This window comes from Paraphaeosphaeria sporulosa (assembly GCF_001642045.1).
Source record: "Paraphaeosphaeria sporulosa strain AP3s5-JAC2a unplaced genomic scaffold CC84scaffold_1, whole genome shotgun sequence".
In the NCBI taxonomy this organism is placed as follows: Eukaryota; Fungi; Ascomycota; class Dothideomycetes; order Pleosporales; family Didymosphaeriaceae; genus Paraphaeosphaeria; species Paraphaeosphaeria sporulosa.
The window spans coordinates 5,222,988-5,241,192 of NW_017253360.1; the positions used below are offsets into that span (position 1 = coordinate 5,222,988).

Consider the following 18,205-nt stretch of genomic DNA (forward strand, 5'->3'; position numbering starts at 1 on the left):
GAATGCCTCCGCCAACGTGACCATGCACCGCCGTTGATTGGCTTCGTCGCCGTCACGCCTCGCAGCGTCCTTGCTCCTCCGCCGTTGCCTGTGCGATTGCAGAGGGTCCTTGGCCCTGCCCCGACTCAGGCAGGCCTCCCGTCGGGTCACCGCCTCTGCTTCCTAGTCCCGGCCCAACCTGCCCTGGAACACCTCTCTGCCTCCTCTGCCCATCTGCGATCCTGTCTGAACTCAGGCACGTTTGCCCTTTGCAGCTGCAGAATACCCGGTGCCCGTCGACCTCTTATCGTCCAATCATCCTGAAACGTGGGCTCCCCCAACCCGAACAGGAGCCACAATGCCATGCAAGGAGCCTGGGCTTGCCGGTCCTGCTACCCTTATCCATATCGTCACCCAGAGAGACTTGTAGATCCAGAGAATGGCACAAGACCACGTGTGCATGCCGTGCCAGTTTCGTGGCCACTAAACGGCACACTGCTAGCTAAGTGTGTAGTCGCGGCCCGGATCGTCAGGTCATCTCGTTCATGTTGATCAAGAAGCGATCTGTGAAATCGAGCTCACCATTGGAAGTGCAAAAGTCCAACTGCGGGAGCCCCACAGCTTGTACCACGGGAGCCTTGGACGGCCGGGGCGTGACAGACTCCTGAGATGCTCTCTCGCTCTGTGAGCCCTTGTCCGACTGCGAGCCCAGGAACGAAACCCGGCTATTCTTCTCTCGGAGTGGCTTCCGCTGCTGAGAAGTAGGGCTCCGATCGCGGTTTCGAGCATCACCGTGGCTGGGACTGTCTTGCTCCCTGTTCGCGAAAACTGAGAACCTCAAGTTACTTGCCGGTGCCCTCGCAGGCTTCTTGACTGTGCTGTTAGCGAATGGGGACATCGTCTCGAAAAGATCCTGAGTACTGATGGGCATGTTCGGCATGGTAGGTTCGGGTGCGTAGTGCTCCTCTAGTGTTGCATTGAACTTATGAAATGGAGTGAATGCCGGACTGGGTACAATCGGGTCTTCGTTCGCCGTGCTAGCGAGCCATGGCGTTGGGGCGTCTTCAGTTATAGTTGGCATCGTGCCGTCCTGGAATTCCATCTGAGCCATCATCAACGCAGCCTGCGTTGAGAAGCCTGAAGTACGACTCGATCTGTAGCTTTGTTGCTCCTGTTGCGGTGGGCTCCCTGGCACCTCCCAAATGTCTGGTCGTGACGTTCGACTTTCTGCTGTAGCGACAGCTTCTTGTTCAGTAGCTTCGTCAAGGGGCTCGGTCTCGTGTTCCACAGTTTCTGCAGGCAGTTGGCTGACGGCAGCCGGCGAGCTCAATGATCCAGGTCGTGGTTTCCGCTTGTCAGTAGTCTTAGCTCGTTTCACCTCTCCGACTTTCCTGTACTTGAAGCCAGTCGAAGCGGCCAATGTTGGTGACGTGATATGATCGTGGCGTAAAGAAGGCGTGGCTCCTTCGACATGTTTCTTCTTCTTAAGGCTGGTGCGTGCTGAACGCCGAGAAGACGTTGGAAGTTGTGGTTCCACAGAATCGTGAACATCGTTGTTCGGATTGCGCTTCTCGGTCCTCGGAGCCGACAAGGACGTTTGTTGAGCGTTACCCTTCTGCCCCTGGGATGCACGTAACGTTTTCGCTCTGGCCTGAGAAGACTTGGCACCTTGCAATGGTCCATTGGGTGGAGTAACTCCCGAGGTGTCATGTGCCATACTACCATTAGTGTCGGGTGCGCTGCGGCCCCCGGCGTCCCCATAACCTTGTGGAGAAGGTTCCATTGATGCGTTTCGTCTGGTGATCTGTTTTGGAGGTGACATGTCCGCAGCTGCGCGGGTTGCACTTTGGTCTCCCTTGGTATTGTTTCTTTCAAATTTGGAGTAGGTCCGCTTCCTCCTCGTCGAAGGCACAGAAGACATGTTTTCTTGTATGATATTGGTAAGGTTTGCAGGCGACGTTATAATCATCGAGGCGGAAGCGGCCGACATCCAATCTGGCTCCGGGCTCGGGTTTGCTCCAGGGTCAGACTGCAGCATGCTGACGGGCTGTCTTGGTGTGACGAGTAGCAGTCGTCCATTCCGATCTACTGGCCTGTGCCCCAAACGAGCACGTGTCGGTGAAGGATCGTGGCCGCCATTGATCGATTCGCGAAAGGCTGCCGGTTTGAATTGTGGGCGTTTCAACCAAAAGGGATTGTTTGCGATATTATCAAAAGTGACGGAAGGATCTGGGTCAGCGCTGAAGAATTCCGTAGCACCTGCATCATCTTGCTGAGCCGCCAACGCATCTGGTGGACCATAGTATGCATCTGGAAGGTCTTCTGGGGGCAAAACGCTGTCCTGGGCGACATCGGGAGCACGCGAGGCCTCTGGAGACGGAACAGACGACACCGGTGGGAGGTTGTTCGATTTGGCACGTCTTGTCCTTGTGCGAGCGGGATTCGCAGATTTGTCTTCCTGTGCATTTGTCCTTTGCGCATCCGATTGCACAGTTTCGTTGGTCGGCCTTGATGGCGCCGTCACCCAAGGATTCTTCCACCCATTGTCGAAGGGACCGCGCAAGCCCGCGGACACAATCAGCGGCACTCTCCCGAGCTTGATGTACTGATTGGCAATGGTCTCAATCCGCCGACGTTTCCGGGCTCTGCGTCCAGCATCTTCATCCTCTTCTATTTCTGGTTCCACGATATCTTCGGGTTGTATGGATACTGGGTCGGTGTCAGTCACATGTCTGAGCTGGGCATGGACTCTGGGCATCGTGCGTGCTCGTGTGCCGCTGCCGTCGGTCGTGTACGCGCGCGAGGCAGCGCAAGTGTTTTTTCTAGATTGAATAGAAGGCTGGCAAGCCCTCTGAGCAAAGTCAGGAGGATTCCTGCGAGCGCATCGGCGGCAGTGGGGTCGTGTGAGGGGAACCTGGACGTTGGTGTTGGTCTTGCATCGCGCTCGACAGTGGCAGCTTCCACGCACGGCGAGGAGTTGTGGCCCAGTGAAGCAGAAGCCGTTCAATTTTGCTCAGACCCCTAGATGGCTCGCGTGAAAGCGTTTGGTGACGGCTCTAGTGGTGGGGAAGGTTTGGCCCGTGGTCGTCTGTGAACCGTGCCTGCGCAGAGCTATCGTCTCGTTGCTCTGGCGACGAGCCATCGGAGAAATCGATAGCATCGATAGCACCACGTGACCTCTAATCGGACATCACTAACGGGGAACCTGGTCGCATCCTTGTGTATTGATACAACCAAGTATTTTGAGCTGACCTCGCGTTGCTCGCTCAACACTGCCATTCGGGCTCCAATGCGCACATGAAGATGCATGCGCTCGCGTAATTCGTCCTCCCACGCGTCTTTTCCACATCAACACAATCGTCAACAACCACACGCGCATCTTCCCCGCCAAGTGGTACACCGCCGACCGCAAACATGAGCCAGCCGTGGCTCGAAGATCTCTCTGAGGAGTGGATCGCGCAGCCCATACCGTCCAGCGCGCCCGAAGCGCACGACGGACCCTCCCCACAAACATCACAACGCGTGTCCGCGAAGCTACAGAGTCGACTTCCCCGCATGCGATCATCGTCCGGCTCCTTCTCCGAGATTCGCGTCCGAAATGTCGCCAATGATCTGCGCCCGCCGAAACGAAGGAGCGCGCTGGTCGAGCGGAGCCTCAGCGACAACAACATCCCATCCGCCGACGCGTCCTACATTGCCTCCGTCCGCGGCGCGTCGCGTTCCTTCTCCGCCGCCTCGCTCGATTCCTTCGCCTGCGAGGGAACAGTCGCACAGAAGCCGGTATTGAAATCATCGTCCAACGACAAGTCCTCCAACGATACACCGGAATGGAGGCGGAGGCTGCTGGAGGGCAAGATTGGATACGGCGACCAGAAGGATCTGTTCAGTCCTATGGGGCTTGAAAACATCTTCCAAAAACCCAATGGGCCGGCATCAGAGGAGAAGATGCCCAAGCGAAGAGGCGGTATGCTCAAAGGTCTCAGTGCTATGCCCTCAAGTCCACCGCCATGGTCTGCGCAAGAGGAAGACTCAGTGCAGGACAGCTCGGCGCAGGACGGCTCTGTCATCCAGCACGCTGGCCCAGCTCGAAACGGTGCGTGTGAAGCACCCGCACAGGAGCGTTCTGATTCCATCGTTGAAGACTCGGACTTGAAGGGTATTGAGCTGTCGGCGGACTCGCTCCAATTTGAGCAGGGCCCGCCTCGCACCGTAAGCGGCCAGATCGAATACGAAAACGAGAACTTCAGTCCAGTCTATTTGAGCCAACATTTCGGAGTTAGCGCTCCACGGGACCCTATCCCCAACTTTAGAGGATCAGAGCTTGCCAATCGGTTGCGACACCTTGGCTCACCGCCTGAGCAGCACAATTTGTCGGTGCCTGAGGAGGAGTCTATCATGCAAAGCCATCAAGATTCATCTCTTTCGCGAATCCAAGACGACTCGCTCCCCGAAGACCTGCCAGCTGGGACGCCTAGTATCGCGGATATAACAGACGGCGTGGGGCGTTTTGTTGAGATGAAACGCGGGGGTTATTCAAGAGACGGTTCATTCCGCAGACGGCCCTTGAGCCCTTCTCCGGAGAGGACCAAGAAACAAAGTGGGCTACGCACTGAAACAATACCGACAGTGAGTGTGAGCGCGACCGCAGCGCCCGAGTGCGCCATTGAAGAAGACGCTGTGTCTCCAAAAACACCACGGCGCAACGCTCAGTCCAACAACTTAAGCCCAGAACGAGCAAAAGGTTCTGGCAGTCCTTTAAAGCTCTTCGACGCCCACGATACCTTCACAAGCAATCGCCTACAAAGACGGCTGAGTCAACTAGAGTACAAGCCTGACAAGCTTGACGGATCTGTCACCAGCAGCGTGCGGACTAACAAGATCGAGGTCACCAAGGTTCACAAGGAGGTGCGCTTAACATCAGTAGAAGAAGTCAGCATGCAAAATGACGGCACAAGCCCGGCCTATCCGCAACGACGCCAGGTCAGTACGTTCGGCGAAGGTGACCTGAACCAGTACCAGTTCTCTGGTGACTTCTCAATTATGTCGTCGAATGATGGTGAAGACAGTGCACCCGATGAGTCTCCCTCTATGGACGTGGCACCTCCAGGTAGTCGGCCGGCGCTCAGATTCGAATACAACGCCTCTCCCATCTCGCGAGCGCCATCCCAGGCACGAAGACCTGTATCGACCCGTGTGGCGAGCCACTATCGAGTACCGAGTCGTTCAATACCCCAGATCGTTCGCCAGACATCAAGCTCTACCAGCCCGGAGGACTTCGAGGAAGTGTCTCACGAGTATGCTGAAGGTAAACGAGGCCCTACATCGCCGTTCAAGAATCCTACTCCCAAACGCCGGAGAACGATTCAAAAGGATGACGAGGACTTCATTCCGGCTATTGGCCTTCAGCCCAAGCCTGATTCTCGCGCCGCCACACCGTCACTCAGTGGCCGGAAACGCAAAGACGCTCGCCACGACACCTCGAACAATGTCGCAGATCCAGAAATCCTTGCACGTCGACACATCCTGAGGCCTCGAAATCCGACTCCTAGTCAGCGGCGACTGGACGAACTTCAAGCCGATATCCTTGAGGCCACCGAAGCTTTCATACACTCGTCGCCTAAGATGAATACCATTCGGGAGCATATAGAGCCTATGAACGAAGAGGACTCACTGGCGGATGAGGATCGTGCAGCCATTGTCGCCGAAGAAGTGGCCGCTTTCAGCCTCGAAAGGCAGCAAGGGATGCGGGATGAGAGCCGGAAGCGTTCCGTCACAACGCAGGATTTTCTAGCGGAAGCCGTGAAGATCATGGATTTCATACGCGCAAAAGGAAAGCCCGCAAATGGATTGGGTAGCCTTGAAGAATCCGAATCCGAGAACCCCGCAGCCTTCGATAAGCCCGACTACCCGTCAAGCTCGTTTACATTCGACAGACCCCCTAGCCGAGAAGGACGCGAGTCAGCTTGGAAGGATCCGAACAAGCCTGAGCTCGACTCTCAGAAGATGAGCCATCTTCGCAAATATCAAGAAAAGGAGTCCGATGAGTTTGCTGGTTCTTCATTCCGTTCTTTCAGGGTCTCACGCATGCGAGGTGTTTCGGGACAGGAAGAAAATAGTGTTATTGTGGAGCAAGACGGCATTCGTATCACCGACAACCTCAACAGGAATATGGACCCGACTCCGGAAAGCAACCACGCCAACTCTCAGGGCAGGACGAACCATACCATGATGTCATCAATGGGAAATACCGTTGCCACGAGCACTTCGCGAAAATCTGACCATGTGAACACCTTGGCACCTCAAGCTGTAGCACACTTGATCCCACAAGAGGTAGCAGGCATGAGTTTCGATCCAGAAAAGAACATATGGGTCCGCCAGAAGAGTCCCTCCCGAGAGCACCCCTTCGTGGAGGAGCATAGTGGGACCAACGAGAGCGAGGATGACCCCTTTGGCAATATTCCGGACCTCACTGTGGATGAGACTGCGGAGCGGATGATGGACAAACCCTCGCCGGTACGACCACAAGCTACAGCAGAGACTTTCCTCGAGGATACAGAAGAGACACCACGGGCATTCGACGACAAGGCGCGCCCAGTCACCCGAGATGGCGCGGCCACTGTCATGACTGATAGCAGCTCGGCCCCGTCCAAGGTTTCCAACTTCCAATGGAGCTTCCCCAAGACCGAAACGCGCGCCACATCTTACAGTGATCAAGAGACAGTGAAAGGCGGCACGCAGAAGATTCATCAACTCCCTCCAATGACCTACACGATTCCCGAATCTGACGAAGACGATATAGAGCACGAGATCAAATACTTCGAAGGTCGCGCAGCACAGTCGTCTGCACGGGATGCTCGAGTTCGGAATGTCACCATCTCGATCGCAGAGCAAAACTTCAACGATCTGCGTAGACATGCGGACAACACTGCTAGTCCGCCAAAGCAGTCTGCTCGTACATGGAGCGCAGTCAATCACCGTCAACAATCTTCCCCACCAAAGACGTTCTGGCGCAGCAAGGGCGTACATACACTCCCCCATCGTCCCACTCCAAATGCTATCTTTGAAGACGCAGATGAATTCCCCATTCTTGATGAGCGGCCGGCAAAGAATTACCGCATGCAACTATCGATGAGCGTGTCAGCCCCAGTGTTGAGCAAGAACGATGCGCTTATGCCTGCACCGTCATCTCCGATGAAAGGAGACGTAACATTCATGCTCAGCGACCTACCTGAGTTCACGCTCAACCAGGTTGACGAGTGTGAGATACCAGATAGGGTCGTGATCAAACATGACGGCTATAAATTCTCCAAAGCACTCGAAGATCGATATGCACTCGGCACCGCAGATTTGGTCAAGGCATTGCAAGATGTCGAACCAAATGAACCGTACTGGGAGGACCTTCGGGAGGTCGACCTACATGGAAAGCGTCTCGAGAACCTCCATCGCCTGGACGATTTCTGCTACCGACTCGAGGAGCTGAACGTGTCGGACAACAAGATCAACCAAGTCAAAGGTATCCCGTATACAATGCGTAGGCTTTGGGCACAGAACAATAGTCTTACTGGATTGACATCGTGGGTGGACCTTTCGAACCTGCAGCATTTAGACATCTCAGGCAACGATATCGACAGTCTAGATGGCCTTAGCGACCTGGTCCATCTTCGGACCCTCAAGGTCGATGACAATAAGATACAATCGCTCCACGGCATCAGCTATCTCGACGGCCTGATGGAGCTGAGTGTGGCGAGAAACGAGATCAAATTCGTGGACTTTGCGCAGGCGAATCTGTAAGTTTCTATAATGCGAAGAAACCCAAATTTGTACTAATTCATTATCAGTAAATCTCTGACAGACCTCAATTTACGTGGAAACAAGCTAGAGGAAGTACGGAACGTGCACCGCTTGCCCCAGTTGCAGCATCTCGATCTAGGTAGGGTACCCAAAATCAAGACTCGCTGGCACTGGCTAACAAAGTATAGATGACAACTCTATTGCAGAGTTTCCAATTTTCGATGAGACATATGAATGCTGCAAGGCGCTACGCTCGCTTCGCATTTGCGGCAACGGAATGACCTTGCTTGATGTGAACAATTACTTTCCTAGGTTGGAGTCGCTCTATGCCGATCGCAACTCGCTTACGAACGTGGATGGTTTAGAGGATCTACACCATTTGCGGACATTTTCAGCGCGCGACCAATCTCCACGGGCCGATCCGAACGCGGTAACCTGTGTTGGCAACTTTCTGAGGAACCCTGACGTTCGCAACCTATACATTTCGCTCAACATGACCCAAGGTTTCGGACTTTCGCAACATCTGCTCAACCTCCAGCGGCTAGAACTAGCTTCGATGGGCCTCAAAGAATTGCCAGACGATTTTGGACAGTTAACGCCGAATCTTCGATCCGTCAATCTCAACTTCAATTCCATCAAAGACCTTCGACCATTGTTGAACATCAAGAGGCTGAATGAGCTTTTAGTGGCTGGCAACAAACTGGCGCGTCTGCGAACGAATGCGATGGTTCTAGGAAAACTAACTACCTTGACAAAGCTGGACTGGCGCGACAACCCTCTCACTGTTCGCTTCTACGCCCCGGCTTCTGAGAACCGCATCATGTCGTTGCGACGAAAGCCCTCGGACGAACAAACCACCGACCGTTTTGTGCTTCCCTCGGGCGACGTAAAAGAAGACGATCAATACCTATCGCGATTGGACTATGAGACACGTATTAGGCGACGTGTAACGGAGATGATGCTCGCAAACTTCTGCAGAAATCTACGCGATCTGGATGGGCTTCCCTTCGAAAAAGCCCGTGTCCTCGTGAAAGACGATGTCTGGGAGCGGCTACTTTACCTTGGAGTTATTCAGCGGAAGCAGCCGGACACCACTGACGAAATTACCGACTAATGATGATAATGAGATTACTTTTGAGAGATCCAGCAGCGCTGGGGAAAGACAGAGTGTGCCGCGCGGGGCGTGTTTCGCGGAGGAGAGATGCGCTCTGCATGGTGCGAACGCCAATCGTGGCTTGGACATTTTGCGTTTTGCGTTGCTTGCTTTCCGAACATGGGTAGCGTGGAGTATCGGGTACGTGAGCATTTTAGGTGTACATTTTAGAGCGCTTCTAAGCGTGGGGCGGGCGTTAGACGCGAGGATACCTTCACGACTTGTATTAATAATGACAAAAGACATTGCACGCTCACAGGATTTCTTGTCCAACTGCGACTGCCACCAGTGAAATCATCAGTCTCGAAGACGTACGATTGCGGCATCGTAAAACGTCCAACGTTCTAGTGGGCTTCTAGGCGGGGCCCGTGCGCTTCCGCACTCTCCACGTGCGGGTCCACTTCGAGCATCCATTGGCATTGGAACAACGTCGTGTCTCCTCTCCTCTCTTAACATGTCACCACACCACCCATTCACCCACCATGTCCTCGTCTTCCGAGGCAGACCGGGCTATACAGCTCGCACAGCTAGCTAGAGCGTGCATCAATTCAGGTAAATTGTCAGACGCGGCGCGTCAATTGCGGGAAGCCACGACCATCGCGCCGGAACATCCGCTAGTCAAACAGACCTGGGTTGCGCTCAAGGAAGAAGAAGAGAAGAGCGAGTTGCTAGGTGTGTGTAAAGCGTGGGTCAAGAGTAGGGATGAAGCGGATGGCGACGAGGCGTTGAAGCTCATCAGAGCCAAGGGCCTGGGTGAGAAAGAGGCGGAGCAGGCGATGGAGATTCTGTACAATTTCAAGGGCGAGGAAGATCTCTTGGACCAGGTCACCGGGGAGCTGCTGATGCATGTGGGAGCGCAGCGGTGGCTCGCGGCCTTCGTGAAGGAGCATCCCACGCAGGCGTACTATGAGTTATTCGAGCGCGGAGACGACAGTATCGATGGCTTGCTCAAGGTGCTTCTCAACCGCGCCATTTGGGAAAGCGACGAGGCCTTTGTGCAGGGCCACCGGGATGTCTTCATGCTCAGTCTGGCTATGATGATGGAGGAAGCCCTCGAACATCCGGAACGCGCTATGAAAGGCGTTGCGCAGCTGTTGGCCCATCATGCACAGGACTTGCATGGAATCATCGATGCGGACAGCTTCGATGTTATCCTCGCGAGCCTTGACATCCGGCTTCCGAATAGCTTGCGCAGCCAGGCGACGCTGGCTACGATCAAGCTTTTCGAATTGGCACCTACCACAGCCCAGGATCTCGTCTCCAAGTTCGTCATCAACCGGGTCCAGAAGTCAATTGCTGATGAGCTGGTCATCGCATTCTCAGCTGCAGCCGCCATATTTCCCATCACCGTGCAGGCCGCGGCACAATTGTTCCTGTCAGAAGGTTTTGTCAGTACACTCGTCCCTCTTGTCGAAGGCAAGAATAGTACCAAGCTCGAACAGTCGGCGCTGGAACTCATCAGTGCGGCGTGCATTGACAAGAACTGCCGCGAAGCCATCAATCGGCATTGCAGGTCATGGCTCGAGGATCACGTCGCTAGCTGCCCTGACAAGAAGCGGGCCAACCTCGCCGCTCTCGTCCTCGTCAAGCTCGGCGAAGAACAGGTGACTGCCGACGGTCCCCAAATTGTGACGCCTGGGAAGGTGGACCAAGAGGACCTCATAGCGAGCTTCAAGAGCATGGTCATTTCCTCCGACGCAGCTGGCAAGCAAGATAGTATCGAAGGCCTTGCGTATGCGTCTCTACAACCCAAAGTCCGCGAGGACCTCTCCAGATCCCCAAAGTTCCTCAAGCGCCTCATCGACAGCATGAAGGACGCCTCTACGTCTCCGAACATTGTCTTTGGCGGACTTAACATCTTCGTAAACCTGACCGCGTACCCGCCCATCCAATCTGAAGAAGAGAAGCGCATGGCACAACTCAAAGCATATGCAAACGTGCAGAAGCCTAGTGCACCAGATCCATTACTGGACGAAGCCCACACTACCGTACGCTGTAAACGCCTCCTTGAAGCCGGCATCGTCCCCCTGCTCGTTGGCATCTCTAAGAAAGCTTCACCAGCCGCCCTCTCACACACAACCTCCATCCTCCTCTCCCTCTCCAAAGACGCCAAATCGCGTCCAACCCTCGCCCAACAGGGCGCCATAAAGCTGCTCGTCCAGATCTACGACACCATCACCTCCTCTCCCCACTCCGACAAATACCCCCCAACCGCCGCGCCCCAAGCCGCGCAAGCCCTCTCCCGCATCCTGATCTCCACGAACCCCCTCCACACCTTCACCCAAGCCTTCCCCTCCCACTCCGTCCTCCGTCCCCTCATATCTCTCCTCTCTCAAAGCGAGTCCTCAACCTGGCAACTCCACGCCTTCGAGTCCCTCCTCGCGCTCACGAACCTCGCTTCCATGGATACACCCACCCAGGACGCCATCATCCGCGCCGCCTTCGACACTGTCGTCGACGACCTCCTACTGAGCCCAAACGCGATGCTGCGTAGAGCTAGCACAGAGCTGCTGTGCAATCTCATGGCGAGCCCGGTGTGCGCGGAGAAATTCGCTGACGGGAGCCCTCGCGCCGGAAAGAGGTTGCATTTGCTGTGTGCGCTAACGGATGTCGAAGATGCGCCGACGCGGAGTGCGGCGGGCGGTGCACTGGCGATGCTGCTATCGATTGATCTGGCGGTGTTGGAGCTCCTTAAGTTGGAGAGAGGGGTGGATTTCTTGCTTGGTAGGTTTTCCTTTCCACTATCCCCTGCTCTTTCTTTCCGGTTATGTTTGTACTGATACTCCTCACAGGCCTCTGCCGCGACGAAAGCGAAGACATCCGCCACCGTGGCGTCACCTGCGTGCGCGAGGTCGTCGATATCGGGCCCAAGGGTATTGATGCTGTGAAGGCGAAGGGCGGCGAGGGCGCGCTCAAGGCGCTGCTTAAGGAAAGTAGGAGTCAGGTTGTGCTTGGGCTGGGGGTGGAGACATTGAAGATTCTGCTGGGGCAGACGTGAGCTGGTTGAAAGAAATTGATGTGAAGATTGGGAAAAGCTTGGGTTGGAAGCAGGGATAGCGTGGCTATGACACGAAACGACATCGACTCACGTGACTGATGATTTGAGATTCCCTACATATCAAGGCATTTTTGTTGCGATGTGCCACAAGAATCGACTGTACGCCTGAAACAATACTGGATCAAGAATACGCTCAGACATGCGATCCATCAATGGCATTCAGATGCAATCAGGAAGCTCGAGGGTGGAAAGGCAAGATGGTCCACGAGCATTCGGAACAGCATGCCACTCATTGCAGTCCCCTCTCGATAGTGGTCCCCCCAAAAGTATTCTTTTACTATACAGAACTAGGCAAATCTAACCCTGTAGTAACTCAATCCATTTTACCATTGTATACCTATGGTGCGATAATCCTACGTGAGTATTCATAGTAAGGTCCGCTGCAAGGAGCGTCAATTCTACAGCGCCATCCGTACATGCACATATGTACCACTAAGTAGCTATCGGATGCTCGCTGATAGCACGGTTGACCTGGCAGGGAACCGGAACCCGTACACTATACTGCGACCACTGCGCATTTAACACATGTGCGAGGAAGCGACCGGCAAAGGTACATCAATCGAGAAGTCCACACTACACGAAACTCTGGTTAGGGGAGGGGGGTTTCTTATCCAAAGGAAATGTTGAGATGATATAGTGGGAAGATTCCTGCAACATCTCAGGTACCGTGGCACCCGTACGTCAGTTTCGCTCTAGTTTACTTCCCACGCTTGCATGCTGCAGGTGATCTGGGCAAGGATTGAGTAGTAGTGAGTACATGGAGATTGACGAATGAAATTTAGATTTGTGTGGATATCTTTTCTTTTGGTTTGCGCTTCGGCTTCCTGGCATGATAGCCTGTCATAAGCTTCAGCAGGGCGCCATTGACTACTTGGTAGGTAGCTGGGTATCACGTAAACCACAATTTGCCGATGGAGCCCATGAAAGGAAATCCAATCAATCGACTAGCGTATGTGTCCTGCACCGAGAACTGGCAAGAACGCCTCATATGGAGCTGCCACCATAAGAAAAGAAGAGTGACATGATGCAGCACGAGCCGGGCCGTTGGTTCCGGGGGTCTGTTCACGGGTATCGAACGCAAGATTGCGCAGGTGCACCAGCCGTGGCTGGAACGCAGTGCAAAAAGAACACGCCGCGCTCCCTCGTTGAAGGGCGTGCGGGAGATTCGAGCGCAGGCGGGGCTCATATGATCCGTCGCATGCTTTCAAATTTCCTGTCTGCGACTTCCTTCTTTCGGCACCACTCGTCCAGATTTGTGGTAGTGGCGAAATCATTGCAAGCCTCCAGGGTCGCAGTCTCCGGTCCTTGCTTTCTCCCCCGTTCTTCGTATCCGTCCTCTGCGTCAATGACCTCATTCAGACGACCTTACTCTAGAGCTGGGTGCCCGTGCCGTCGCATGATTTGCACGTCTTCACGATTCGCTTGCCTGGAACCTTTAGGCGTCGTTCGCCTTTCGGAAAAGACTGGTACGAACCATGGATGGGTGACTGGGTAGACACCATGGTCATTAGGGTGATGGATATTGACTGGTCACAGGATGTAGATCCGGGAGGAACTAGATTACCGGACATCATATGCAGTGTTGACAGCAAGAAATGCGTCCGACTGCACAACGATTGTACCCTCAAGACACTGATCCAAACATACGGCCACGTCTACAGTAACGTCAAGACCGCGAAGGCGACACAACAGATCGTCCGCTCGCTACTGTGGAAAGCGATTGTGAGGCACACCGATGAACAGGCATTCGATCTGGCAAACTATAACCGGAGTGCAACAACAAATCAGTTGATAGACGCGAGAAAGCCATTGTCATGTAAGCCATTCCTCTATGATGGCGAAGTTCAAGGTTCGATCACATCGCCATCTTGATGGAGCTATTCGACTCAGGGTTCTCGGTCTTCCTCGCAAATAGCGGGGGGAGAGTCATTAGGTTATAGGCCAGCGCTCAAACTGTGTACATGCGCCTGCTATTACGGGTGCTGTTGCTAATGATTGCCCTGGTTGAGTCAAGAGAAAGATCAGATATGCTGGAAGAAGTCGTGAGAACCGAGTCTCTGGATCCGCTCCGTTGAGCAAACCAGCGTGTACAAAGTGAATAAAATTTGGAAAAGCACGTTGAGACATACACCACCCTGTCTTAACTCACACTGACTTTGTATCCGTACCTTAGGTGACATCTGGACCTATTAGGCCTCAAAAAGACGCCACTGTGGCCAGTGAGCAAGGCAGATCGTATTAGATTTTAGAGGTGACCGCAGCTCAACTCGTCGCTCGTGATTGCTCTTGATGGGCAGGCTGCGGATTCTCCATTGGCATGGGGCTTTGACCATCTGCGACACATGCCGTGGTTGAGTCAATTCAAGTTCTACACGCTTTGATTCGTTGTTCTGAGCTTGGCTGCCCAGACTCGAAGTGATTCTCCGATATGAATTGCGTATTGCTGAGCTTGACTCACCGCGCAAGACGGAGTCAAGAGTCCAGGGAATGGACGGAACATCGGTTTTGCCGGGCTTGGCGTTGGCGGGGTGTGACTGACTCCCCCACCAAATTTATTTCGCCCAAAGAGTCAAAGAGAAGGCACACGACCGCAACACAATTCCAGTCGTCGCAACCATGGCTGACCAACAGCCCGCCGAGCAGTCCGCCGCTGCGCCTGCGGCTCAGAGCGCCGCCGAGAACTTGCACAAGGACCCTGTCACCGGCGAGATGATCTCCAAGTCTGAGCGTAAGAGGATGGTCCCAATTGACCCAGATCTCGCTAATCCGTCCCAGTCAAGCGCCGCCAGAAGCAGGTCCGTTGCTGCAACACGCCCCCCAAACAAGAATGCTAAAGCGATCAACAGCGCGAGACAGAGGAGAAGAAGAAGGCCAAGGCCGCGAAGCAGGCGACGCTGCCAGTGCAGCCGAAGAAGGAGAAGGCAGCCGCTGCCGGAGCCGGAGAGGAGGAGCTGAACCCCAACCAATACTTCGAGATCCGCAGCCGAGCCGTGAACCAATTGCGCCAGACGAAGCAGCCCAACCCGTACCCGCACAAGTTCCACGTCAACTACAAGCTTCCGCAGTATGTCGAGGATTTCAAGCACTTGACCAGGGGCCAGGTTGAAGAGGATAAGGAGATCCGCGTCGGTGTCAGAATCATGTCAATGCGAGTCTCGTCCACCTCCCTGCGCTTCTACGTCTGCAAGGCCGAAGGCGTCACGCTTCAAATCATGTGCCAGAAGGAGAATGCCAGCGAGTCTGCACCATGGGACCAGCAGCCCCATGAACTGTTGCGCCGCGGCGACTGGGTCGGCGTGGTGGGTTTCCCGGGCCGAACAGCACCCAAGAAGGGCGGCGACGGAGAGCTCAGTATCTTCGCAAAGGAAATCCTCCTCCTGTCGCCCTGCCTGCGCCAGCTGCCGACCGAATACTACGGATTCAAGGACCAGGAGCAGCGGTACCGACAGCGGTTCCTTGACCTTGCCATGAACGACGCTACCCGGGAGACGCTGATCACGAGGACTAAGATCGTCAAGTACATCAGGAATTACTTCGATACAAGGGATTTCTTGGAAGTCCAGACTCCTATGATGAACAAGATCGCGGGTGGCGCTACTGCGAGACCCTTCAAGACCTTCCACAACGAACTCGGAATGGAACTTTACATGAGAATCGCGCCGGAGTTGTACCTGAAGGAGCTTGTGGTAGGAGGTGAGATCGCAAACCGTCCGTCTGAAGGGAGTTTACTGATTTCCTCGCAGGCTTGGAGCGGGTCTACGAGATCGGCCGTCAGTTCCGAAACGAGGGCATCGACCTGACCCACAACCCCGAGTTCACTACATGCGAGTTCTACCAGGCGTTCGCAGACATGTACGACACGATGGACATGACCGAAGAGCTAGTCAGTGAGCTCGTATACTCGATCAAGGGATCATACAAGACGCAGTATCACACTCAGAGCGGTGAGGTGTTCGAGGTCAACTGGGAGAGGCCATGGCGTCGTGTCGAGATGATACCCGAGTTGGAGAAGGCGACGGGAGAGAAGTTCCCTCCTGCAGACACTCTTCGTAAGTGAAGCCCTTGCAGATCCAATCGAGAATCGACCTAATTGTACTAGACACCGACGAGGCAAACCAATTCCTACGCAACGTGCTGAAGAAGATGAACGTTGAGTGTTCACCCCCTCTGACCGCCAGCCGCATGATTGACAAGCTCGTCGGCGAATTCATCGAAGAGACCGCCATCAGCCCCACCTTCATCATGGGCCACCCTGAAATCATGTCCCCGCTCGCCAAGTACCATCGCTCGATCCCCGGTCTCTGCGAGCGTTTCGAGGCTTTCGTCTGCAAGAAGGAGATCTGCAACGCATACACTGAGTTGAACGACCCCTTCGACCAGCGCATGCGGTTCGAGGAGCAGGCCAGCCAGAAGGCGCAGGGCGATGACGAGGCGCAGCTCATTGATGAGACGTTCTGCCAGGCGCTCGAGTACGGTTTGCCGCCTACCGGTGGTTGGGGAATGGGTATTGACCGGCTGGTCATGTTCCTTACTGATCACTACTCGATCAAGGAGGTTCTTACCTTCCCGTTCATGAAGGGTAAGACACATATTATTCCCATGAAGATCCCGCTAACATTGGCCAGATGTGGAAGAGCAGAAGAAGACAGCAGCGGAGGTCGTCGGCATCGAGCCAAAGCCCGAGGAAGGAATCCGTACGTACTTCGATGTTGTTCGATCTACGCTGTTCTCTGTGATAGCTAATTTGTGGTAGCCCATAAATAAACGCTGGACGAGGTGAAGCTCGTGATGGGGGACCCTTTAGGGGTGCAATACCAGATATGTGTGAAGTCGAGGCAAATGTGCTTGTGTAAGGCCATTTGGCCTGTGGGCATCGTGACTGAGTCAGAGTTGGCGAGTATTCGAGCGCAAACAAATATCAACGTTTCAAAGTTCAAGATGACATGCGCCGGATGCGCTGCAGCACTTGGCTCAGGTGTGCTACATTCACACCCAGCAAAGCTACCGTGTGAACTCCCACCCTCGCAGTCCCATGGCCAAACCTTCCCCCTCCTAGCTACGTTTACATCAAGCCAACTTCCTCGGCACGAATGTCTGCCAAAACCCGTACCCACGTTCTGTCCATGCCTGAAACACGCATGCCCGAACACACGCACCCTGCCTCCGTGCAGAAACCCTCCGCCTTTCGCATATCATGTTTATCTCAAATCCTAGAATGCGGCTCATATGATGACACGAGGAGAAAGGTAAAGAAAGAAAAAAAAACTAGTCCTCGTATTTCACGCTCGTTAGAACGCATGCATGTCATCGAATGCATTGCACGTTGTGGCCCGCGTTTTTCGACTACCAGAGTATGAGAGAGAGATGCATATCGAATCCCTCCCTCCCTGGAATTTTTCAGCAGAGTTTCGAGTCTTGCTTCTTCGAACCCGAAGCCATTGGAGCCGGTGGCTTGCTTTGGACGTGGAGTTTCCGGCAAGACTAGTAAAAAAACCACGCAGTGGTTTCGTAGGCAGAAAGTCTTTAGCGTCCCGTCCATTAATGCCACTTTGTATCAAGAGCAGTTGTATATGTAGCAAGCTGATTGCCTTGGCTTGATCTCTCTCTATCTATGCTTGTGAAGTTAAACATAAGTTAGTTGAATTGAAACGTGTAATTTTAGGCACTGCCTTTGGCTGGTCGAATGAGAATTCCAAGCGCCACATGCACGAAAGAGAATGCTTGACTTGGTCGCGTGCTGACTGAATACAAGAGTCTGAAATGGACCACGGGATGTGTGGGTGAGGGGACGGAGAACAGGAGCTGATAGTGGTATTCCGGAAGTTGGCGGATGGGAATGAGTGGTTTTCTGCTTCTGGGCCGGATGGGGATAGAGGTGTGGGAGTAGCTGCTGCAGAGTGTGATGTCTCTGCAAAGATAGTGTGCGGCCAAACAAGGCACGCCGCAAGTGCAGCTGGCCGTCAGATAATTGGTTATTGGGTGCTGCCGCGTCGCAAAGTAACTTGATACATCGTGCCGAATCAAACTTTGGAAGATGGCCGAAGACTATTTGGCTCCTGATACATGTCCGTCGCTATCTCGGATTTGGGTGCCCTTGGAGGACACGAGATATGACATCTACCGTCATCTGGTACCAGTGTCTGGAATACATATGTAGCTCTACTCAGATCGAGAGGTTTCTTCGACCCGATGCATATGTGCTGCTGTTCTACATCCTACACTTT

At 54.1% G+C, this 18,205-nt stretch overlaps 5 protein-coding genes across 5 annotated transcripts; 3 read left to right on the top strand and 2 right to left on the bottom strand.

Annotated features, from left to right (window-relative positions):
- Positions 1-405: 405 nt before the first annotated feature.
- Positions 406-2,868, bottom strand: CC84DRAFT_180586 (uncharacterized protein). The gene has a single exon (XM_018185485.1). The coding sequence runs from the start codon at positions 2,735-2,737 to the stop codon at positions 509-511; it is 2,229 nt and encodes a 742-aa protein (XP_018043490.1). The 5' UTR covers positions 2,738-2,868; the 3' UTR covers positions 406-508.
- Positions 2,869-3,211: 343 nt separating this feature from the next.
- CC84DRAFT_1201938 (uncharacterized protein) lies at positions 3,212-9,117 on the top strand. Its single transcript, XM_018181742.1, has 3 exons — positions 3,212-7,766; positions 7,818-7,909; positions 7,959-9,117. The coding sequence occupies exons 1-3, from the start codon at positions 3,394-3,396 to the stop codon at positions 8,882-8,884; spliced, it is 5,391 nt and encodes a 1,796-aa protein (XP_018043491.1). The 5' UTR covers positions 3,212-3,393; the 3' UTR covers positions 8,885-9,117.
- Positions 9,118-9,371: 254 nt separating this feature from the next.
- CC84DRAFT_1136464 (CRO1 protein) lies at positions 9,372-12,280 on the top strand. The gene is made up of 2 exons (XM_018176101.1): positions 9,372-11,647; positions 11,716-12,280. The coding sequence occupies exons 1-2, from the start codon at positions 9,406-9,408 to the stop codon at positions 11,919-11,921; spliced, it is 2,448 nt and encodes an 815-aa protein (XP_018043492.1). The 5' UTR covers positions 9,372-9,405; the 3' UTR covers positions 11,922-12,280.
- A 2,271-nt stretch (positions 12,281-14,551) lies between these two features.
- Positions 14,552-16,944, top strand: CC84DRAFT_1136467 (lysyl-tRNA synthetase). The gene is made up of 7 exons (XM_018176102.1): positions 14,552-14,709; positions 14,757-14,776; positions 14,828-15,674; positions 15,725-16,030; positions 16,081-16,560; positions 16,607-16,675; positions 16,735-16,944. Exons 1-7 carry the CDS (start codon positions 14,598-14,600, stop codon positions 16,743-16,745), a joined length of 1,845 nt encoding a protein of 614 aa, XP_018043493.1. The 5' UTR covers positions 14,552-14,597; the 3' UTR covers positions 16,746-16,944.
- A 186-nt stretch (positions 16,945-17,130) lies between these two features.
- Positions 17,131-17,602, bottom strand: CC84DRAFT_180630 (uncharacterized protein). Its single transcript, XM_018185486.1, has one exon. It carries the CDS (start codon positions 17,518-17,520, stop codon positions 17,185-17,187), a length of 336 nt encoding a protein of 111 aa, XP_018043494.1. The 5' UTR covers positions 17,521-17,602; the 3' UTR covers positions 17,131-17,184.
- Between the last annotated feature and the right edge of the window lie 603 nt (positions 17,603-18,205).